At 48.0% G+C, this 25,023-nt stretch overlaps 1 protein-coding gene across 2 annotated transcripts in view; it reads right to left on the minus strand.

Moving 5' to 3' along the window:
• The window catches only part of LOC8029488 (homeobox protein Meis1), a 356,592-nt gene that overhangs the window by 171,730 nt on the left and 159,839 nt on the right, over nt 1-25,023 (minus strand). For both annotated transcript variants that reach the window (XM_042287647.1, XM_042287649.1), the window contains exon 8: nt 24,005-24,140. In XM_042287647.1, coding sequence (XP_042143581.1) covers nt 24,005-24,140 — 136 coding nt within the window. The remainder of the gene's footprint in view (nt 1-24,004; nt 24,141-25,023) is intronic.

Raw genomic sequence — 25,023 nt, forward strand, 5'->3', positions numbered from 1 at the left:
ACCGAGACAGAGACCCGGGGTGGCAGCACCAAACAACGCCGCTGTTGGCAGCCGACATCGGCAGCCCAGGGACGACGACGAAGGAGGAGGGCGAGAGGGCGAAGGGGCGTACGGCCCAGCGGGACGCCACGCCGAGACGGAACACCCGCTGCGGGCCCCCATGCTGCTTCTCGGCTCTGCCACGGCCTTGCGAGATGCAGCAGCTCCATCGGCCCGCGCGTATACGGGGAAGAAACTGCCGGCAGAATACGGGCTGCTTGCTCGCTCGCTCGCTTGCTGCAGCACGGCGGTTCTCTCTCGAGGTTTCTGGCGTCTGGTTTGATCTCTTCGTTTTTTTGCTCGACGGCCGTTCCCGGATCTCCTGCGCAGCGTTGTTGTTTTTCGGAGCAGAATGAGAGATACTTTTTTGTTTTTAATTCTTTTCTGCCGATAAGCAGAAGGGAGGCCGCCGCTGCCGCCTGCTGCGGAGTTTCATCGGGTGTGCGTGTCTGTACGGGCCGGCAGATCGTCGTCTGTGCTGCGCGAGAGGCATATGGGGATTGGATTTTGGACTGCGCCATTGGAGGTTCTGTCGAATTCGTGCCCTGTACCTTTATTTTTTTTTTATATGTATATAACAGTTTGAAAACAGAAATTGGGGAGGGTAAAACGGCAGGGAGAAGATGGAGACTCCGCCTGATGGTTATTTTCAATTGCTTGGCTACAGCTCCAATCTTCTAACTCTTCCAGAGGATTCTGAAGTCGTTTCGTGTTGTGATCTCATATTTTGGCTCGCTTTAGCGTTAAAGAGATAAAGAAACGAGAGGATTCCTCGTGTTCCGTGTCTTTGTGGTGTTAAACCGCTGGATTTTCTCTCCTTTGAGGCTTTTACCCTATGCTCCACCATGCTTCGTGGAAATAAACTATTATTATTTTCTACGTCATACACCGGAGGCCTGCGCGGGCCACAGACTGTACTCGAGCGCTACGTCAGCGATCGGCTTGGACTCGCGTCCAATCAGCGACGTGACGAGTTCCAGCCGAGCGCTGACGTGTCCAATCGGCACCCGGGCGCGGGCCTCCGGTAGATGACGTCGCAAAACCCAGCAATACGGCCTCGCTATGGCCACCGACTGAATGAGTGGGGAGCGATAATACGATGGCTCCAGACTTGCCAGATCACTCGTTTCTTAAAGGGGCGGTGCAACGATATTCGATTGGAATGTTTTCTTCACTTTACACGAGCTTACTGGCACTATGGGGCTCAAGGACACTCGCACGCAACGCCACTGGCCAAGAAACTCCTTCGCTGAGGCGTAATTTCAAGGACAAAAGCGAGCGTTTTCGTTCAATCTCTCCTTCGCGAAACTTGATGACGTAACAGGGGGATCGCAGTACCCTCCAGTGACGATATCTGAATGCGGCTCATTGACTGGACCCGAGCATTGTGTGGGATTTGGCCTCGTGATAATCGATAGCTCAAGAAGCATTCGGGCCCGTGTCCAATCGCTGCAATGACGATATAAGCCGAACCCTAACAATGTCTGGAACTGAGCGCGTGTCCTGTGCCTTGCCAACCCCAGCGCGCGGCTATGATCAACATTGGAGGCATGTAATCGGCTCCAGATCACGTGGCCGCTTGTTCTGACTGCGAGTTGAGGGAATGAAAGCTGCTAGTCTTTCTTTAATCTTTTCTGCGACTTGGATTGCGTGTGGTGAAAAACGAACGAGTGTTTCACAGGTCATTAACGTCAAGGATCCGTTCTAAGCGGTATTTGCGCAAAATACAAAAATCGTTGCATCCTCCCTTTAAGCTGTCAGTATAGCATAGTAGCATACGTGTGAACAGCTAAGCTGACAGTGCAGTGGGAGCCACTCGATCCCCCCACATTACCTGATCCAGACCTCCGTGATTATGTAAAGCCAGGAGCGCGGTCACGTGGTGAAAGAAAACACGCACGATTGGTCCAACAAGCACGAAGCTTTCACCGCACTGTCAGCTTCCGGTTTTAAAGGGGGGGGGGGGGGGGGCGGATTTCAAGCTTCGCACTATCGGCCAACGTATACCGCGTCACACCTGCGGCATACCCGTCACAAAGTTGCTGCGTTTATACGTTTTACGGTCAACTCGGATGAGCAATGAGAGGATGGCGAGGGGAAGGAGGATGAGAAAAAAGGATCCGGAGAGAGAGGGAGAGAGAGAGTCAACATTAATAACACCTCTTTGGCGAGCAGGGGCACGTGAGTGGCAACTGTCTCGGCGGCGCCCCCGGGGCCTCGCTCTCGGCCGCAGCCCGCGACCCAATATTTGCCGAGTCTAAACAGCGGCAGCGGTCTCCACACTGCCGCCGAAGCCTTCTTTTTTCCCCACGCGGGTGCAGCGCTAAAGGGCAAAAGCGGCGCCCATGGAACCCAAGCGCGGCATAAACGGCTCTGTGGCCGCCATGACACTGCCACGGGCGTTTTATTTTGCGCAGCCAGTCGTTTAGGCTTGATCACACGCTTGCATTTTGTGTGCTTTGTGCAGTCTTGTCCTCGCTTACGCCGCGAAAACGCTGGCGCCTACTATAGCTAGAAGCCCCGGAACACTGGTCATTCGCGTAGATCGATCTCCTCTTTTTGCACATCCAATCCTTTCGGCATGGCCATGTAAACTACCTAAAAGCCTTTGTATAGATGCTATAAACACCATCTATCGCGGGTGGTACCGTACATTTGATCTCGCAAACGCTTCAAAACCTTCGCTCTGGTTGAATGCAGTTCCAGTACGTGGCGCCAGCGTTCCAGTGTTGTTCTCTTGTAAAGTTGGGGTCACACTGCTCGTACCATCATACAAAAGACACTCTGCAAACACAGTTCACCGCAATATCTCGTGTCGAATGAATGTCGCTTCACAGATTTGAGTTTGACTCTGACCGACTGTGCTACGACCGCTTGTGACGGCTTACGACGAGCTAACATACTGGCGCCATCTAGCGGGCGTACCCGCGCCACTTTCGGTCTTCGTATGCGTTCTCATTTCTTACGCATCATGCATTTGTCGTGTGCCTGAAATAATTTTGACACTGTGAGAAGTGATCATTTCTCAAAGATTGTGCGTATATTTCATATTGCAATTACTGCTAAAGCTTCATTCTCTTTCAGAAAATACACGCGGCTCGGAAGAGGACCATGGCTACCCATAGGTGGCGCCAGCGGGTAATCTCGTTGCAAGCAGTCACACGCGATCGTAACGCACTCGGTCAAGGCTGTTACACACACTTTCGTTTGAGTACGACCGGATGCCCCACAACCGGTTTTTAAACCTTTAGTGACTCCCTATACGGTCGGTTACGCCGCTGCGCAGCCGGTAGTGAGCTGTGGCACAGTCGATCGTAGTCAAACACAAACGTGTGAAGCAACAGTAAATGTCTGAATCATGCCTTCGGGAATGTCGAGTATGCTTTGTTCAAAATCTTAAACATGCTTAAGCTTAAAAATCACCTACCTGCCAAAAAGAATATCTACTTGAGTACCGTTACAAGAGTGACAAATTTCCCGACCTCTAACACCTTGCTTTATCGGCGGTCAGAAAATCCGATCTTTTCGACGCGAGAAGCACCGCGGACCATGTCGGTAACCAAGAACGGTCATCCTCTCTGGCTTCCAAGGTCAACATGGGGTCACAGACCCGAATGATCGCTCCCCAGTCGGTGGAGGGACCTCCCGGTCAGAGGGTCACATTGTGACCTTAGGGCCCACACTGAGACGTGAACCGCCCGCTCATCTTCTCGCGTTTTTCGTACACACATCAGCCACAGGGCCCTTCAATTTCGGGGTGGAAGGAAGTGAGGAAAAGGAGGCAAAAACGAGGACTGGGGAGGGGGTGCCGCGCAAGGCAGCGTCTACCGTTCCTCGCGAAACACGATCGAGAAGGGGGGCCCTCACCCCCAGACAACGCCGCGGCGATGCAACCCAAGACGCGACCCGGAGTGCCGAGACCAGGGTCTGTGACGAAGGGAGAGGAGGAGGAAGCGAACCCGGCTGACAAACAGCAACCAGAGATGGGCAGGAAACGAACAGCCCACAAAACAGAACGACACACAAAAAGAGGGAAGGCGAGCAGAGCGAGCGAACCCTCAAACACCATGGCGAAGCCTGGATGGTAACTCCAGATGAAAAACCTCTCCCCCCCCTCGCTTATGAACAACACGGGGCTCTGCGGCTGTGCATTTGGGACAAGGAGGAGGGGGGATGTCACCACTTGACTCGTCACCTACCCTCCCCCCCTCGTAGTCCCCGAGGGACAGAGGAGGAGGGGACAGACGAAGTTACACGATCTTCTCCAGCGTGCCGTCGAAGAGCCGGGATCTGCTATCGGTTGCGCGGAAAAATAGACACGAGATAAGGGGACGCTTCTGTCGATGAGAATCAGCTGCCGCTGTCAAGGGACTTCACGCCGCCTGGGCTTCCCTCTGGGCTGTGGATGGATGGTAGACCTCGTCACGGACGTGCTTTGGACTCGAAGGCGTGGGAAGCGGACTTTTCTTTATTTTAAGGTGACACCACCACAGCGACACGTTAGCCGTGGTCGTGATGGATGTAGCCGAGACAGGTACTTAGTGGTTGCAGCGCTTGTCGCGTCACTCCTTTCCAAAGTGGGACTTCCACGTTACACCTTCCGCCCGCGATGGCTGTAACGGATGTGCTGCTTCATTGACGTGACGCAAGTTGACGTGACACTAGGGTAAGGAAAATGAACAATTTTTAAGAGGAAATGACAAAAAAAAAAAAAAAAAGGCAGGACAGGGCAGACGATCACGTTACAATTCGGACCTAAAAGACGCAAGGGGTGGCATTTTATGTTCACCTTCTATTATCATTATTATTATTATTATTATTATTATTATTATTATTATTATTATTATTATTATTATTATTATTATGGATATACCAATTGCAATCACAAACACTTCTCTGGAAAGTGGTTGATTGTAACTGTAATTACTAGTGATGGGGCGAAACTCCGGAGGTTGGGTTTCAAAGAGTTTCGGGGACGAACTTTCGGCTGTTTCGAAGGTTCGGCAGTTTCATCGCTGTCTAACCAACATAACGTGTTTGGAGGGAAAGTACGCAGGCGAGCAAGTTAGGAAATACCATTGAAAGAGAACCTGAAACTGTGCCGTGCTGTCCGTTTTTTTGTTTTTTTTTAGTTTACGTTGCTTTTTTTTTTTTTTAATAATATAACGCTGTTCCTTCTTTTTTTTTTCTGGGGGGGGGGGGGGGGGGGGAGGAGGCCAAGGGGAAGGGGGGGGAGGGGGTTGTGAGTATTTAAAAGCTCGAAACATTGATACATACCGAAATGTTTTTGTTTTATGTTCTGTATACGGTCACGTGACGTCAATTTCCCGCTAAATTTAGCGGGGAAACTATATCAGTTCATCTTAGAACGAATTGAAGCTCGTGAAAAACTCGGGGGCGCACCAGAGTTAGCACTCGTGCAGCAGGCGCAAAGCTAGCAGTGGCGGAACGTCATGATAATCTAATCACCCGCGTTCTGCTAGCTTTGTGTCTGCTGCACGACTGTGGTAACTTTGGTGCGCCCCGAGATTAACACGAGCTTCAAGTCATTCTAAAATTGACCGACATGGTGGTTTTCGATTATGCTCAGCATGTTCTCAATTGAAACCATATGATTATTCTAATAATTAAGTAGTTAATTAAGAAATATTAGTTAATTATCCGAGTTTTGGCAAAGATTAACCACTTATATGATGCCCCCCTGGCCGTGTAACTCACCTGCCCAAGCTGTATTAGTGCATCTTTTACCTATCTTTCCAACGGAGCTGTTAAGGGCTAGTTTCCCCAGGATCATGTCTCCCGCAAAGAAATGAAGACATCGAACTCAGGACACCTCCTACCATCTACGAGCGACGGCGGCAAACCACGTATACCTGATTGCCGCTGTCGCTCATAGATGGCGGCAGCCTTTCCACTCTGGCTTGTCGAGTTGCGGCCAGTCATTACTTTCCATTAATGAAGGTTTTTGTAATCAATCTGTTCGAACTAAAATGGAACACTGGGTACTCGCTCACCACTCGTCCGGAGAGAGGGGCTGAGGTCATCACTCTATCATTTATGGAGCCGATGTTCCGGTGTTCGGCGGCCTACGCCGCTATGGCTGAACCAGGCTGAACTGTCCCGTCCACGCGCCCCTTGCCTGACCCGGTGCCTGATACTGTGCCTTGGCCCCGCGCGCTATCATAGCGCTCTCCTCGCTTCGTCACCCAAGTGATGTGCGTTTACAAATATATATATATATATATATATATATATATCGATAAGACTTCGTAGGAACTACCTAAATATGGTAATTAGCACAATAAAAAAGTGACGCATATGTAACGGTAGATTGCATTGTTTAAGAGTTTATTAGTTCGCCTGTATTGTTGTTCTAATTTCTATACAAACAACGCCTCAAATGTCTGACGTCAGGCTACTACGGCGGCACAGCTATCGGCACTGTGCATGTGCAAACGCTGCGCGCGTGCTTAGTTATCTAAACAGCGTGTGGGAGTGCAGGAACCTCTTCGTGGGTCAGCGCATTTCTTCGCTCGAGTATAATAGACGCTGGCTACGCGGCAATCCGAGTGTCCATGTCGAACAAAGGACTCGAAGAAAGGACCAAAAAGGATTTCCTGGGCGCCGCTCGCAAACCCCGGCCTGTAAATACAAATTGCGGCTTTACCCGGCGACCACATGCAATGATTCCCGCCTTCGTCTGTGCAGAGCGCGTCAAATGAGGACTCTTTCGCGGCCCTTCTGCCCGGTCACGTGATCCCTAGCACCTTCTCTCTCTCTCTCTCGCTTCTATCGGCCAGTCGGGGTCGGGTGCCCGGGTTTTCTAATTAAGGTCAGGCGGCCTCGACGACGCGAACCCGACCGACAAGCCCCTCTTCGACTTCAGATATTAGAACAACAGCCTCCTGCTTCGCACACTATACTGCGGCACTACCAATCAACGCCAACCAGTAAGCGATACTGGGGTCGATCGACGCTTGCCCCTTCGATTGGCGCAACCTATACGGAGAGCAAGTTCCTCTACTCTTGCACAGGGGTTCCGATGATGTCAGAACGATGAACTCTTTATGGCCGAGTGAAAAAAGTAGTGGGTAGGCCTCGAGGCATCTAGCATTGAGGTCTACTCACTATCCTTTCAATCAAAGCCAAGCACTTAGCTTCATCCTAAGTTCGGACGCAGTTGAGGCTAGGGGCTGATGGGACTGATCATATAGCGTCAAAAGCGTACCAACAACGGTGTTCGTATTCTTTACGTGTTCCCTTATCGCTGAACCAGTCATGTGAAACGAAGTATAGTAGCCATTCCAGTATACAGCAAAGCTTGATCACCTGAGATCCAAAGAGCACCATCCTACAGACGTACAACTGAACTCGGGATGCGCGGTCAACGTTACTGACAAAGGGAGAGAATGAGAGAAAGAAAGAAAAAGATATATATATATAGAGAGAGAGAGAGAACCTTAGCAATTCGCAATGCAGAGTTGATTGCGTCTTTCACTAGTATTAAAAAGCGCAAAGACTGGGGCGAAGAAAACACACCGATATAATTATGAAGACACAACGGCATAATCATGAACCAAATCTCAATCCATAATGTTTCATGGACTGTGCCGTTGTTGCACATAATCGAATGAAGCTCTCTGCACGAAAGTCATTCAATGTAGGAGTTCTTAAGCTTTGAGTCTGGTCTCGATTCTTCGGAACCCTGGAATTCTTTCTCACCTCCCTCGCCCCACGTAATGTTACGGGGTTCTGAAGAGAAATTTCGGAAGATAGCTTAGGCACGTTGCAGATATTGTAACGAACTTCGGCGTCTCTTTGGCACTCACGCGCGATGCTCATGCCCCTCAAACCTTCAGTAGGTGTAAAATTGCACTATAGAAAACACAATATGATAGACGCAAGAGAACAGACTAAAGCTGAACAACATAGCCTATTGGGTGTTCAGAATAGCGGGAAAAGCTCATCCCGCATAGCCCTCCACTTTAGTCGAGTGAACGCTGAGAAGGAATTGGGTGGAGAGGGGGAAACCTCCAATCGTGACAAGCAGACAGCTTTGAGGCGTCTGTCCTGGTATTCTTAACTTGCAACAGGTTGTTAAGAATTTTCATCGCGTGTTTTCTTTCTTTTTAATCTGCTTTTACGTCTTCCCCTTTACACAACCAGACGCTGTGAATATTTTATTCGTTCGAGGAAGTTGGCAAGTCAACCGTGCCGCTACAGCTTTCGGTTCTAGCCGCCTGGTACCGCCGATGTCGCAGAAATAAGTTTGAAGCTTTGGCTATAGGTGGCGCAAGCCGCCGCCCGATTTAAGGGGATCAGCCGTATCTATCCATCCACCCATCCACCACCAATAGGACATTTGTTTAGGAACGCAGCACGAGCGGCCGGAAGAACTGGGAATAATCATCGGGCAGAGAAGGTGTCGCGCAGCGACGGGCGTCCCCGCGAAACAGGGGCCATCCGGGTATTCGCAACTCTCGACAAAAACAGTCGTGAAGCAACCTGACAAAACCAGTGACGTCACTGACTCCGAATAGAACGAGAACTCAGAGATGCCAGACCCTCGGTAAAAATAACAGCCTTCGAAATAGCGCCGCGCAATGAAGCTGATAACAACAAACAAAAGGAAAAAAAGTACCAGGGTAAGAAAAGGAAACGCCAAACACCAAAAAGAAAAAACAAGAAAAGTGGTAAATGGAAATCAAGCAAAAACCGCACCCCCAGAAGAAAAATTTGAGCGTCGGTTCAAAATACTGAAGAATACAAAGAAGAAAAAAAAAAAAAGAAAGAAAAAGAAAGAGTACCGAAATGATTGAAACAAATCAAGGAAGTAAGAAAAAACACCAAATGCTAGGAAAAGAAAGGAAAATAAAAAAAATGGCGCGCAGTTTGGGAGAGGCTGTGAGATGAGCGCACCCGCATGAAAGGACGATCATTTATCAAGATAAAGTGGGCCCCGGCGTATATACCCCTGGCTACGCGCATGCGCTCAAGAGACGGGAAAGAGGGGGGACCAGGAATAAGACCCCGACAGCGCATGTCCCGCACACCAAGACACACACAAGCACACGCCGCCTCGATCATAATAATAATAGAAAAGGAAGCTATCGCTGCCAGTCCCTCTCTCGTCTTTTATTTTAGGTGATAGATCAAATATTTCTTCTTTCCTTTTTTTTCCCTCGTTGACACCATCAAAATACTGGGGAACCGAATGAAATGAAACGAATGAATGATTGATTTAATGAATGATGCGCTATGAATGAATCGCGAAGCATTTGAGGAATCAAAGGGTGCATCTGCAATCGTCGTCCCTATTGTTATTGCTATTCGAATTTTAAAATGCTTTGGTTGTTCAGTCAATTTTTTTTAGCCACGGGTTTTAGATATAAATATAAATCCTTAGATAATAAACTAAAAACCTGAGACTATAGGGAGAGAGACGACGATAAAAGAGACGAAGAAAACAAGTCTCAAAGACTGCTCAGATTCCTGTTCTTTCTCTCCTTCATAATCGTCTTTCTCCCTAGTCTCAGGGTATTAATTCATCATGTTCAATCGTCACAAGCTCGTTTTCATCCTAACATTCTGTTCAATAACCTTATACACGTGCCACACGGGCAACTCAAATGCCATTTACAACGAATGACATTCGCGTGATCAACGAATCGGCTCGTGATCTGTCGCGCGTGGAACGCCCCACGCTCGGAGTGTCGCGCGCTGATTGGCCGATCGTTCAAATGTCATTCGTTGTAAGTGGAATTCGAGTTCCCCGTGTGGCACGGGTATTACATACGTTATTGCAGCTTGCACGTTTGGTCACGACTGAGCTTCGTCAGATTCAGGCAATTTCAATGATACGCTTCGATTTGCATAACATACTTTCCTCCTAGTCTCAGTGATGATTATACGTGCTCTTTGATCTCCGGGCATCAAGTGCACGCGGAGTTTTGATAACGCATCCACACATAATGTCTAGGAGTAGCGCGTAGTTAATTTTTCCCAGTTGGTGGCACTATCTCATGATGGTGCATCGAACACTTTAATCTTCTTGAATCTCCTTGAACCCAATATTACTTAATCGATATGGTCAATATGTTTTCATTTGCATTTTCAGTGTTGTTGTTTTTTTTTCTCCCTAAAATGCTTTTATTTCCTTTTCGTACAAATACTAAATAAAATAAAATAAAATCGTCGAGAGAAGCATGAACGTACTTACGTCTGTGCCTCAAACTCGCCACAGAATATCACCGAGCACACGCAAAAACTACAACAACCAGTTAGGAAAATTCCGCAACCAGCATACCCATAGAGAGCCTTAAAAAAACGTTACACGATTTTTTTTCCTTTGCTGAACTTGGAAGAAAAAAAAAAAGAACAAATTATCATCTCTGAAAGAGCGCCATATAAAAGCGGCCCAATGCAAAACTGCGTTTTACTTTTTTTCCCCCTTTCACTTCTTTCATAGTCTTATTTTACCGAAATTCCCTCGCCGATTTGACGTTTTTCTGCATCTCGGCTTCGGATTTCCGAGAATTGCCGGCACTCCCTCTCTCCTCCCCCTCCTCTTGATTTATGGATACCGTTCCCTCCCCTTCCCCCTCCTCTCCCTGCCCCACTCCTCGTCTAGAGTTGTCTGCGGCTCAATCCCGTGGTTCAAAAAAGTTTTTATTTTTTTTTAGTTAAACATTTTTTTACTCGGATCTCGAGGATTTTGATGGTTCTTCTTTCCTACCTTCACCCGTAAGCTACGGTGGGAACTACGCACTCGGCAGACCAATCAACAGCCTCTCTTTTGACACGTGACCCCTATCTATGCGCGGGGGTGAGAGCCAGACCTGTAGACGGTACTGATTACAAGTGATCAAATTACTATCTAATCGATTACATTTTGGAGTAATCTTAGAGTCATTCGATTACATTCATTAGGAAGTAATCCCAAGTGTGTAATCGTATTGCTTTTGGAAGCACTAAAATTACTTGTAAACCGTTTCCTTCAGAGGAATGTTTGAATCAAGTCTCTGAGGGTGAAGTGGTTTACCAAAGTTGACGGATTTAAAAAGATAAGCAGCGCGCGCGCGTACGTGGTCCTTGCACGCCAAATTTCGCTCGTAATCAGCTTCGGCGTTTCCGCCTATAAACCAATGTCCGGAATCCTAGCCCCCAGCGATAAAAATGGGAAATAATAATATGAAACGCAGGCTGGTTGTGAAGATAGGGGCCGCGCATAAAACAATATTTTTGCTCTTTACAACACTCTCGGCATCGGTGCTGTTCTTGGACCTTCGTGACTATGGATTTCTGACGTTCGTGCACTGCGATATGTGCGAAGGTTTCTAAAAAAAAAACGGAGCCTTGCAAGAACCGCAGCCCCCCCCCCCCCCCCACCCCCCCCCCTTACTGTGTCGTGGTGTCAGCGTAAACAAACATGGCGGCGCCCATGGAACAGTGCAGGCACTGGTCTACACTCTTCCGGTCAAACGCTTGCTGGATTAAGTGCTTCAGTTAAAGTTGGGATCTAAATTTTCTAACAACATGTACAATTGTGTAATTTATGCGCATGCAGCGATATGAAAGTAGAATATAGAATAGTCAAACCCGACACTTGTAATTCCCTCTGTTGTCTTCTTCCGAAGACAACAGTGGTATATAACACTGTGTGGGAATTAGAGGAGTCAGGTATAACTATTATTCCACTAAATGACAATGAATCCAGCCAACAGTGCAATATACGAAGCATTCTCAACACTTTATTCGTTTATATTATATGTAGTCGCAAACACCTTAAAAAACGCCGGACGCGGCAAGTCCCGGTCATCTTATTATCGCCCCTTCGACAAAACTACTTGAAGAATTAAAATTGCAATCCCCCCAGTCACTCCATGTGTTTTTTGATGCAGTCATTTCTGACACAAGCCTGTCCTACGGAGTTCAATTTGTCATGCAAGGCACTCACCCTACAATGGCTCAGAGTCGAGAGCCAGGGAAGTTTACAATAAATAAATATAGCGCAACGTAGATGGCTCATCAATTATCCAGAAATAAAGCTCGTTGCAACACGGGAGGGCCGCGACCGGAATAAGTAGCCCGCCTCAGTTCGACACCCTGCCAACAGATGGCGCCACAGCACCCGCCTGGTAAAATGCGCTCGATTCATCCCGCGCTTCTCAGGTGCGGGGAGAGAACGCGAGACCGGAAAATCCCGATTGGTCGATAGGGTCATGACGTCAAAGTCACATGACCTCAAGCGGGAATTTCAAACAACACAAAACGCTTACGTGAAGCGTGACGTCACGCGTGGAATGGAAGTGATTAAAAAACATGAGATGTGATGCGAAGTAAAGGTCGCCACATGCCTCAAATGATTTCACTTCATAAAGTAATTTATTTGCCTTAAAGAAATATTTCAAGAATTTTAGGCGGTTCGTTGTTGTTGAAACTCGAACGCCAGTGTTGTCTGTTTGCCTTCAATGTCCCTCTTTCGTTATCGTAAATTCTAAATACAGATTCGCTGGTTTGAAGAAATTCACAATAACCCCCGACTCTATGAAATGCTACCTACAGCATGCACGGCGTGGCCTATTGTGTGATAATGCTTCTTGCTCAGTGATTGGCTCTTCGACGTTCTCATAGGTTGATGCTGCAATGTGATTGGTTGGAGCTCGATAAGAAGATAGTTGGGACTCATCATGCAATGCCTTCCTTAAATTGTCGGTGACTTGTAGAAGCATTTCCGCTTCTTCAAACATCTATTTCGATTTAAAAACAGCCTACAGTCACTCAAAGAATCGGAACACGGTTAGTATCAAAAAAAAAAAGAAATCCGGCAGAAACAAACATGTTGCTTTCTTTCTAATTAAGCGATTAGCTGCAGAGATCACTGAAAGAGCCACCACTGGTCACGTGTCAACTTTAATGCTGAATTTAGCGGGGAACTTGAATTTCTGTGTTGGTCACGCGACATCAAACTACGTCACGTCGTTCTCCCCGCTAAATTTAGCGGGGAAATGAAACTTGTGCATGGGTCACGTGACATCAAGCCATGCAACGTTATTTTTACCGCTAAATTTAGCGGGAAAACTGGATTGGAGTTGAGGGAACGTGAAGTCAATATTCCCGCTAAATTTAGGGGGGAAACTAAATTTATGTATAAGTCACGTGACATCAAATCACGTGACGTCATTTTCCCAGTTAAAGATTGGCAGGGAAGAAATAAAATGGCCAGAAACATACCTCAAAGTGGCTTGAAGAACCTGAAAAAGCTAATAGCTTTAAAATTAAAACTTCCCAGTATGAAAGAGTTTTAGAATAAGGGGTCCGATCGCTTTAGGTCTCCCAAGCCGCTTGGGGGGTCGCACCGCGCGGAACTTCTGCGCCTGCGCAGTGTGACGCCCCGAGCTCCTCGGGATACACAAAGGTGTCAAGCCCCCTGTTTTGCAACTCTCTATTGTCACGCGGTGCTAACAGGCTATTTACAAACAAGCCCGCGTCTACCCACACGAAGAGTGTGAGTGGCTTGCTTGACGTCAAAGTGTTGAGTTGATAGGCCGTATCTGAAAACAGATTCCAAACTGCCCGTCCAGCTAGCTTCCTGGCATCAGGTCGGGGGTCCCGTCTGTCTCTCTCCCCCTAAACACCCTCTCTTTCCTCCTCCATTTTCTCTTCGTCCGAGTTCCCGAGCTGGCAAGCAAAGAGAAAGAGAGTCGGGGCGACAGCGGAGAAAACGAGGATTCACGTTGGCAGCCAGTGAAGAACCGAGCGAGAAGTGTCCCCTCCTCCTCTGCGCCCCCAGGCTCTCCAGCGGGCGTCCTCCTCTCCCCTCAGCCATTAATCTTCATTGCCCGTGTAACACCCGCGCGTCGGCTGAGATGTTATTACCAGTCGCGGGAACGCAGTCGGACCGAGAAAGCCGATAGAGGCGACGCGAAACGAGATCGTTTTTTTTTTTTTGCTTCCTTTCTTTCTTTTGTACCTTTTTCTCTTCTTTTTCTGCTATCTCTTGTTTTGTTTTGTCCAATTTTCTTTCCTCCGTGAGGTGTCGTCAACTTTTCCGGAGAACTCGAGACCTAAAAGTTCGCGAAAGGTGCCGAACAAGGGTGTACGAATACTGTTTCAAATCGAACGGCGCAGTGTCAAACCTAGCCTCGACACTTCGAAAGAGAGGGCCGGTGTGTCGTTGCTTTCCCTAGCACTGTGAAGGCTGCGAATGACACACAGCCCTTTACATTCCTTGCACGCGGAGTCATCGCACCGTGCTGGTGGCAATGTTACAATACCCCATCTCCTTAGTTGCGCGCAGCAAAGGTACAAGCGCAGGCGCAAGCGCGTGGCTTTCAGATTTCAAATATGAAAGCCATGTGCAGTGCCGCGCCTTTGCTGCACACAACTCCTGAGATAGAGTGTCGATTAGCTCAGTTGTGGAACTCCCGCGGAGGAGGAGTTCCACAACTGATCTAATCCTTTCAATTCCCCCCCTTTCCCCGTCGTTTAAAGCGCCATCTAGATTTTCGCTTTCAAAACTGTGTGTTCCATAGAGTTCGGTGAAAAGCAATCTAGATGCTGCGCTTCAAAACGTATGTTTCCCATAAAATGCGTTGCATTTACCATAGCAGCCGTCCTCAAAACGGTGGCGCGTCGAGCGTGTGTGTGTGTGTGTGTGGGGGGGGGGGGGGGGGGGGATGTACTGCTTGTAGAAGCAGCGCCTATATGGGCAGTCCCGTAACGGACCCAATTCAGTAACGATTCAACATGGTTAAAATTCCGCACAAATAGAAAGGAGCAGTGAAAAGAGAAGAGAGGAGAGAAGCGCAATTATGACCATGTTCAATCAGTAGCAACTCGCTCAACTAACCACCTTACTACAGCTTTAATCTAGTAACGTTCCCTTGTGGTCACTCACACTCGTTTTTGTAATAAAAAAAAAGTTCGGTGGTGCCTGATGCATGCCGCAGAACAGAAGGTATGCACGTAACTTCTGCGGCATGTAAATAAATACATAACAGCATGGTCACCACAATGGCAGCTGATGTGACATCAGTGCAAGCCATGTACTCAATTCGAACCAATATTCGCGTACCCCTCATGCCTAAACCTCAAAGTTTGCATGTAGTCTCTAACAAAGTGAGAACTGTACGAAGGTTTTTCAATTGTACCACCTCCAGCGGGAGTTTCTCTTCGATAACACTGCAGCGTGTCGTCCAGCTATACGACGACGGAAGCACGACGGAAAGCAACGATCGCGTGCTGGAGACATGGGCATTGGAATGAGGCTACAGTGGAACTTCGCGAAGGTTCGAAAGTGAAGAGGCGCGTAGTGTTTTATTCTTGCGTTCTCCGGTGTTGGACGGAAGATATGGCGAAATACACTTTAAATCAAGCTCAATTTTGGCGAATGGGTGCACCAGCGCGACGTGATATCTATTAGTGAACTTCTGTTTAGATTTCACTTCCCTCGGGAACTCCGCTAACGCAAAAAGAAATTCGAGAATCCGCCAAAATGACATTTCCTTTGGTAACATCAGCTCGTATACGCGTTCTTTGCCATTCATAATTCCTTTTTTTCTGGCAGATTTATTTTAAAGGCGTAGACAGCATTGTTTGACGGAAATCCTCATAAATGTATCCGTAATTGTATCCGTGTGTCGGCGCATAGCCCATGGCAGGGCATGAGCTATGTGCGTGGGGTATGTGATCACGTGACGTCAACGTGACCACCTCGCGTCACGTCAGGCCCGGTGAGACACGGTGTGAAGTCACTCTTGCGAAACGTGGCAGCATGTCTCGAAAGCGTTGCGTTTGGTGACGTAGCATTAGATGTCAAATTGACTGTGCCTTGTGAGGCCTAGCCTTAGGATCGATACGGACCGCTGCTGAGTTTTTGTTCTCACTCTTTTCATGCATGTCTCTAGAAAAATAACTTGCCCGTCGATTGGCTCGCACTTTACCTTTTCATCGAGATATCGTTGAGAAGCGAAATAGGAGAAACTTGCTTGGCAGCATCTGGGCCGCTGTATTGCCAATGTCTCAGCAACGTATTCCGTCCATTGTCTCATTTTAAGCCTCCTCCCTCCCTATATCACTCCCTAGCTTTCCCGTGCCCACAAATTCCCTGCTCCACGATGCGCATCCAAGGCGCGCGCCACGTCGAATAACAAACGGTGCGAGTGTCTGAGGGATAGGGAAGGGGAAGAAGCGGCGCGAGGGAAGCTGCGTCCAATGTCCCCGGCTCTAACGAAAACAAATGGCTTCGGGGGTTTGTTCCCCTGAGCATAATGCGGATGGCGGAGCGAGAGGAAAACCTCGACCACCCGTCGAGAAGAACCCTCGTGGGTCGGATGGCCCTAGCTTTTTTTTTCTTCTTCTTCTTTATTTCGGCAGATGTATGCGTTTCGGTAGACGTGCGTGTGGGATAAACGAATAACAAAGGAAGCACTTGCTTTTGGGAGTTGCTCCTTCTACAGCTATGCTTAAAACAAGGATCAACAAAAACGCATTCGAGGGACAAACATTAGAGCAAAAAGAGTCAAAAGCATGCTTGATATCAATTATAAAGCTGAGTAGCACAGGAATGTGAGATATCATTTTGTTAGGTGCATAGAAATGTGAGACGTATATTTTGTTTTAGGTGCACAGAAACGTGATTCTAAATTTGGCTCTTCCTGCAAATTTAGAGGATTTCTTCATCTCTACCCAGTCTTGTACACGTCACTCGAAAAATGCAATACGTTGCAATTACAATTACTCCTGGTTAAAAATAAAAATTAAAATTATGATTACTTGAGAAGAGAAGTAATTGGCAGTTACTTGAAAAAGTGAAAGTTACTTTTCCGATTACTTCAGACTCTCAAAAGAACAAATTTTCTGCCGGATTGAGAACTGTTCTTTCGTACTGTCCACAATAGACTACTTCCATAAAGCCCTGCATGCAACACGGCGCGCGTTGCACTCTGGGAACTAGTTGGCCAGGGAGGACGGTGCCAAGGTTTCGGTTTCGATCGACACGTCGACAATAGATTGTTTTCTGGTCCCGAGAGCGTCATTTGTGGTCTCTAAACTAACCTAAACGGTCATACCTCGAAGCTTTAGCACAATCTCGAGACGTATAGCTTGTCTTAACACATGCTTGTTGTATTTTTGTACTTGAGCATTCCTGTTAGCGTTCCAATCGAGTTATGTGGACGAGCCAGTGCTGGGAGTCTCGACGCTGCGAAGCTCGGGTGCTCGAGATCTTGCTTGTGTACGAATCAACAAGCTGTAGCAAACAGTAAGTATGGATACATCGAGCTCGAGCCTTTACATTAGTGTTGTTGATCAGGAAGTTTGTTTGCTTTGTGCGTCCATAGACGAAATATTACTTTTTGCCCCCACCCGCTTGCATTCCACGAATATTCAACATCGCGTATGCGCATAAAGTTATCCTGCAATCATATAGACGAATTCGCGCATACACACCGTTTTAAGAATGCAAAAGCCGAGCACTTGTGTGAAGAATGTCGCACCGTTCGCCGAAAGTGCGTCAGACGAGCATGAACCCCTATGCGCACCGCATTGGGGTTCATGCCCGTCCGGCGCACGGTGCGACATTCTTCACACAAGTGCTCGAACGAATTCAAAGCGCATTTGACGGTTGCTAATGGCCATAATATTTGTTATGTGTTTGCTTTCTTCTTGCCTGAGTATGCCGAGATGATTTCAGACACACCGTTCCCGGCACAGGTCTCGGGCGTCAGTAAAACTCGTCCAAAAAGGCTTAGCGAGGAGTAGGGGACGCTTTTTAGGGCCTCCGTCGTAGCTAGCCGATCTCAGCGTTTGCGAAAAGTTAATCTTCTATCAACATAAAATTTGAGTGGGAGATATATGATGACACGAGGAAGACATCATAGTAACTTTTGTGCAGTAGTGAGGTCGAATTTATTGCGTTTCCTTAAAAGTTCATGCGTAAACGCTGGCCTCAACTTTGATACCCTGTGAGGATGCGGCTTGCTTTTCGCCCAATGAAGTAACAAGAAGCGGACGTTTGGCAAACAAAATGCGTGTAAGGCTCCAGACGAACAAATTTCAGTTGTAGTTTACTGGTACTAGACGGGATTACTGACATTGAGCTAAAAGATACACTCGTGGGGTGAGGTGACTAAGCCACGACTTACTACGTTCGCATACGCACGCACAATATCCGGTGTTTCGGGAACCAAGGAAAGTGCCCCGGTCTTTGTTTTGTATCGCTCGAGAATTGGTGTATTGTACGTTCGTGAAAAGTCAAATAATCGAAAACGCAAGCAGCGCGTTCGGTCGCGGCGCGATAGCATGAGATGAAGCTGCTCAGTCGAAACCGAAACTGAGTGGCCAACTAGTTCCCAGAGTGCACTGCGTGGTATTTCGCCGCGGTGGGGCGCGTCGGTTTTGGAAGAAGTCCATTGGATCAAAATCACCGAATTACAAGCTAATCATGTTCTTAATTCACCAATTTTGGTAAACCATCTTCTTCTCAGAGATTTGGTTAGAGAATTTCTCGGTAGGGTAATCAAATTGCTCTCGTGATTACTTTGTAACGGGTAATTTGATTACTCGTCATGTGTACCGTTCAAGTCTGCTCTCAGCGTCTCACCATAGCCTCTCACACGCCAAACTGAAATTTGCTTTCTCTCCTCGCGCCTGGGCTTCGTGGCTGTCTCTTCCGAGTTCCAGGCTTGTAGCACTGGAGAAGGAGACAACATTCCAACAATGACTAGAAAAGAGAGCGAGTGAGAGAGAAACGGGGGGGGGGACATTCTGCTTTCCCGCCCGCTAAAGCAGCTGGCAACAACAAATCAGGAAACCTGCAGGATCTATTTACGACCTTCTGCCTAGCCAGGATGACAGGGAAATGCTTCGGAAGAGAAACAGAGCTGGGCTCGCGGACAAAAGCAAACACAGCGAGTGACGCGAAGGACTCACGCTCCGGGACCAAGAACACGAGACAGGAAAGAGAGAAAGAGAGAGAGAAGGAACCCGGAGAAACAGCGAGAAACACGCAACAAAAAAAAAAAAAAAAAAACGAAAGAAGGCAAGAAGGTTTTCGTAGATTCCTCGTGCGTTGTTTTGGCAGCTGCTGCGCAGACTTCCCTCGTGAAAACAAAATCTCCGAGATCATTTTCCGACTAAGAGAGGCACTCACGCCCAGCTACAGGATTGTTAGTATTGTACACAGTCAAACGTTCATCCGAGCATTAGGCTAGAGCGATTATGCACCTAAGGATTTGGAAGGAGGTGATGATTTAAATGCCAAGAAGGACAGACGATTTCGGAACTGGGAAGGCGAGCTATTTGAAACGCTGTCAGAAGGAGCCTACCGATTCGCCTATACGTATTACACTAGAGTACGTTATGAGCGCATGTTCATGTAAGACCCGTTACGCACGTGTAGCTGCAGGAGCCTTGCGTTTCAAAGATTTTCTCAAACTTGCATCGAGCTAAATTTATAACACTCGCAATATCATGGTCGTGGTCATCCCCAAAGTAAGGCCTGCGTGTCATGGCGACGGCCGGATCCTATACTAATTTTTAATATGGGCACATTTGTTTTCCCGATGTCGCGGCATTTAGTGTTCCGTTAGTATTTGTTAAGATGTGTTACATTTCATGTTGCTCTTATATGCGTTCCGGGTAACGCCTCTGGTAGCTGTGTGTTTGGATTCCTGAATCTCAGATACTCCCAACACAAAATGTTTACTTATGCCAACACTGGCTCAGCAATGAAAGTGATGATGGCGGTGTCGATAATCAATGTTATAATCCGAATATCTTTTTTTTAGAACGGGTGTGTGCTTACTGTTTTCATTAGTTCTAATTTTCTAAAGTGTGCCTTTTTTGACACGAAGCTAACATCGCAGGAAATTCTGTCTAGCGTCTCTCACCAACTAATCGTCGATCACGATGGGATTAAGCCAGTGAACTTGTTCTTTAAATGGGTTTGCATGTTGAAGGTGGGTTTAGAAGACTGGTTTAGCATTACAGCTGCGGTGACTAATAATACGAACTGGTAACACCTTTTATTATCAAGTATATATACACACACACACACACACACACACACACACACACACAAAGAATAATAGCTCTAACATTTTGCGAACCGCAGCCTCGGTTTCGTTTCAACCTACGTATGCATATTAGGTCTATTCATTTCGTTTTTCTCTTGTTAATGATTACTCTTTTTTTCCCCGGCCCTCGAGGCTGCGTCATATCGCTAATCTGGCCCCATAGTTAAAATATTTCGAGACCCCTGCTCTAGCGTAAAGGTTCTGCACCTTAGCGTTCGAAAACCTAGTCGCGTCCAGCGTTGCTCTATCTACCTTTTCACTTGACATGACCCGCCGGAGTGACTCGGATGGATTCATTCGAGTAAGATCTGGAACAAAGCCCTGGTGTAGGCAAACGCTAACTGGTTCGCAAACAGCGTTTCGGTCCATACTACCTTACGAAAGACGGTTGAGTGCTGTGCGACGAGAAACTGAGAAAGAGGAGGACGACATTTACTATTGTGACTTGAATGCACACTCGTCGAGCGGGAAGGTAATCCGCGCTCAAAGGGATAGGCATTAGTGTCCCCTATGGTCGATTGTAAGGTGAAACGAACTATAACTAAAGACGCTTCCTTCGGACCTCCTGCTCTTCTTCGAACAAAGAGCTATCCGTACCCCATCGTCCGCTGTTCACAGCCGTGTGGCGTGCCGCCGTCTCGGTCAGCGTTCGCGTGTGTCCCCGAATCGGCCCGAGAGAGACCGGCGAAGTCGAGCCCGGAACGCGGGGAGCGACCCGGTCGCAAAGAGACGAGGTAGGCAGGCAGGGCGGAGACGGCCATCCATTAGACGGGCCAAACGCCCGGAACACGTGTGTGCGCGCCGTGTATTCCTTCCGGCGGCGAGAGATGAAAACAGGAGGTGCCCGGTTGTTTTCGGTGCCCTCCGCACAATGGACGCAGAAGAACGGAGCAGCAGCCCTGGAGGGGTAATGGATCTCCGTCGTCGGTTCTTGTTCTATGCGGCTTGTTCGGCTCGCGTGCTGTTGAATGACTGTTATTATTTAGGGGGTGTATCGTTTGTGGATTCGAGAAAGCGTGGCAACCGGAGCATCTCCGTAAAAGTGACCGCTTCTCGTTGCCGTTATGGATCGTTGAAGGCGGGAGAACGGCGCTTCGCGTCGTCGCGTGTCGGGGAAGGGGGGACGCGGGCGACGAACAGTCAGAGACGCGAGACCGCCGGAGATCTGGCACGCGTGCATCATATGGGCGCCAAATTGGGCAAATTAACAATTATAGAACGAATACGTTGCCGGTATTTCGGTACACTGTGGGCTCGCTCAAGCCCCCCCCCCCCCCCCCCCCCCCCCCCCCCGGAATGCGATTCACTTACTCTCAAACCGAGAAATCGGGATAACTGCGTCGTCATGTCACATGACGTCACGCAACACCGTGACGTTTAAGTGAGAATTTATTCGTTAGACAACACCCGGAGTTCCGCAGGGACACCTTGTCAATACCGGCCGTAAGAGAAAAGACAGAAAACAAAAGCACTTTCTTCCGGATTAAGTTGCGTTGAGTATTAATAAATAACATTGAGCCGTGCACATTCACATAACGGCGATTAGGGCTACGTGATTTAAATTTCGCTTACGCGATTTCGTGTGCTGACCGACAGCCTCTGCGAATATCTTAATCGTTCACATGCACCGGAAAGCGAATCTGTCTCAACAAATTCGTTTCGTAAACACTAGTCGCCGAAGGTTACGGAGAAAGAGTGAGGAAATATGTTTGAAACGTGACGCACCCGAGGAACGCGCCTGTGCTATGGTTGACAAATAATCTGAACAATAGCGATCGAAATTTAAAAAAAAAAGGAATGAAATCGTTTTATGGTTTCTTTTAGTTGACCGAGTCACAACTTTAATCATATTTTTTATAGACACTTTTTTGATAATTGTAGTATTCTCCGAATTCTCGATTCCATGAACTAACGATTTGGATGAGTCGCTGTTATTCCTGGCTGATACCTCTTGAAATTCACACCTTTCATGGGTATCGCAAGCGACTATCCCCTCACATGGAGGAACAGCGGATCGTCGCCTTTCTCAGAGACTCACTTGAACCGAGTGACCCTTCACCACATTCCCGGTTTGCTTAATTCAATTTGGAAGTGCGCCAGGGCCACCAAAATTGGTCGAGAGATGGGGGAGAGGGTTTGCGACAAGGAAGGGGAAAGGAATTTTGTTTTATTCTTTAAGTGCTTATTTTTCAGCAAAATAAGACTATTTTGTGAGTTTGTCAGTAACGTTGTGTCGGCTAAAGTGGCTCTCCCGAATCATGCCGCCGTCATCAACACGCGCTGTTAGAGGTTGACTAGATCTCAGTGATGTGGACGTACGGACGCTTATACCGCTGGGCAATCGGGAGCCTTCTCGAAGCGGAATATCCAATAATAGTCGCATTTCGGCCAGAAATCATCGGGGTAAAAAAAGAAAACCAAATCGGCAGAAAAGCGCGAAAGACAAGGAACCGTGCCATTCGGTCCCCCGCGCGCGGCGACTGGTTTGTCGACAAGTCGTAAAGAAGAGACATCTTTTACATCACCTCCCTTTCTTCGACTTCCTTCCTCAATTTCGCCAGCACCCTACCCGCCTTCCTTTTTTTTTTATCTCTTTCGCGAACGACCGAAGCCGAGTGCCACTTGGTCGTAATGGCCTCACCGGAAACCGGGGAAACAAACAAAAGCGGCCAATGAGATAGCTCGGCCTGCGCTCCTCCGTACGGCACGACGCCAATAAACAAAGCCAAAGGCAGCAATGACTGCCGCGTACCCCCGGCTTCCCTCCCTTGTTCAACCGTTTTCCTTTCGTTCAACGGAAAAAGAGGAGGGAGATAAAGGTCCGACGAAACGGAACGGCGGTGAGGAGTCGTCATCGACGTGCCGCTCCGTGCCGGGCACTAGGTGGCGCAACCTACCGCCCGTTATCAAGGGTACAGCCGTTAACATACATCCATCAATCCTGCCATCCATCCGTCTCTCCATCCGCAAGGCCATCGCTTAGAAAGAAGCACGGCCTGGTAGATGTATGTTCACCACACGCTGCCAGAAGCGTCGCGAACTGCGGAGGTTCGAGTGGAGTTCGACTAATATGCGCATGCGAGGAAATTGTGGTCAAGTTGAGACCGAGGAGAGGGGCAATATTTGTTGGGTGTATTGTTTTATTGTTTCAAGTTATAAGGCTAACTAAAGTATTAGAAGTGCGTATCTTTTCTTTTATATTATGGGAACATCGTTATCCATTGTTTGTGACATCCTATAGTCACAGGATGTCACGGACTGGGGTCGAAAACGCGGGCCGGATTGCGTTACACAACCATGATTCTTCATTGCTGCGTGCGCAAACGGGCTATGACATCTGATGTACAGAAGAGGTTCGTATGCATGCCTGGATATAGAGACGTGGTATTCTGGCTACGTAGTTTGAGAGCTGCAGGTGATACAAGTATGCACGAACAAAGCCTGAAACTTAAACATCATAGACAGAAACCTGCCTATGAACAAAGTCATAAGGCTTTGTTCATAGGCAGGTTTTTTTACTTCTCTGGGCTCACATCGGCTAATTGTAGTATTCTCCGAATTCTCGATTTTTACTCTTCTGGGTTAACATTATCACAACCACACCACAAGGGATCATTGCCTTTCTGGAGATTGCGGTTCCACTGTCGGTTTCCGGATCTACATCTTCAGTTGCTCGGTATCCGGTTGATGCGGGGGAAGTTCGGTGATGCTGCAACACCCCCTAAATTAAGAATTCTTTTCGTTGCTTTCTCAGACGGAACCACCGTTCAATCCCTACCGCTCATGTCGTCCTCGCGAGCCGCCACTGCGTGGTTCGGACGATCCCAGGCCAAACGGCACATCGACGCGCGAACCGCGCGATGTGGCTTAACATGAAAGGGACTCACCCGCTTCGCTGTTGTTGTCCGTGCTCTGCTGTGAACTGGGTTGCTGCGGCATTGGACCGGGCGTGCCCGCAGAGCCCGTCGGGGAGCGCACGTCGTCGGCCGTCCCGTACGAATTGAGAGACTGCGATGGAGGACGCTGCAAAAAGCACACGGCAAGAAAATCACGTCAGCAAGATCGGATCGCGCATGTACTATACGCCAATGTGCTCTCTACAAAAACAAGCCGACGTTTGTTCACACCGTGGGGTCACTCTTGAGTAGAGACACAGATAATACATCATCCAAAAGAAAGTCCGAGGCGTGATTCATCCTGGCGTGTATATTCGGACATACTGATCGTAGTAAAAATGTCGTCAGACATGTTCTAGGAACACACATGTATGTGAAGCAATCAGGCTTGGAACATGTATTGAGGCTTGTCCGTAAATAACCTCTTTCACACCATGTCTCCAGGGACACTCAGCGAGACAATCGGCGAGATCTCTGACCGTCGTGTTTGGACACCCTGCTGTGAGCATCTGCGCGTGCGTGGAAGCCAGATTCGCCTAAGGTGAAGAGACTGCGCATGCGTATATACTAAAGACAGCAGCGTGACGCGCGGAGTTCCGCGTTCGTTTAAATATGTTAAAACTTCCGAGCAAGCACCTACCCACCATGTGGAGACAACCTTGAAGAAAAAAAAAAGGTATCCCACACTGCCTGGTGATAGTTAGGGGAAGAAAATTGGCTTAGGAGGGCGGGAGGAATCATATGTTTGTCTTTTTAGAATTATGCTAGGTGGTGCAAGCTACCGCCCGTTACAAAGGGCATAGCCATTAAGATCCATCCATTCATCCAGAATATGCGCCATGCTATACTTCGTTTCACCTTCAAGTCTAGACGAAGCCGACGCTACGAGATGACTGGATCAATCTGAGAGCGTCAAAAGCGCACTGTCATGGTGCTCTTCAGGCTGATGCACCGCGTTCTATCATCGCTGAACCAACGCGTCCTGCTGAACTAATCGTGAACAGAAAAGG

The sequence above is a fragment of the Ixodes scapularis genome, unplaced genomic scaffold, assembly GCF_016920785.2.
Source record: "Ixodes scapularis isolate PalLabHiFi unplaced genomic scaffold, ASM1692078v2 PGA_scaffold10__122_contigs__length_95168666, whole genome shotgun sequence".
NCBI classification, from domain to species: Eukaryota; Metazoa; Arthropoda; class Arachnida; order Ixodida; family Ixodidae; genus Ixodes; species Ixodes scapularis.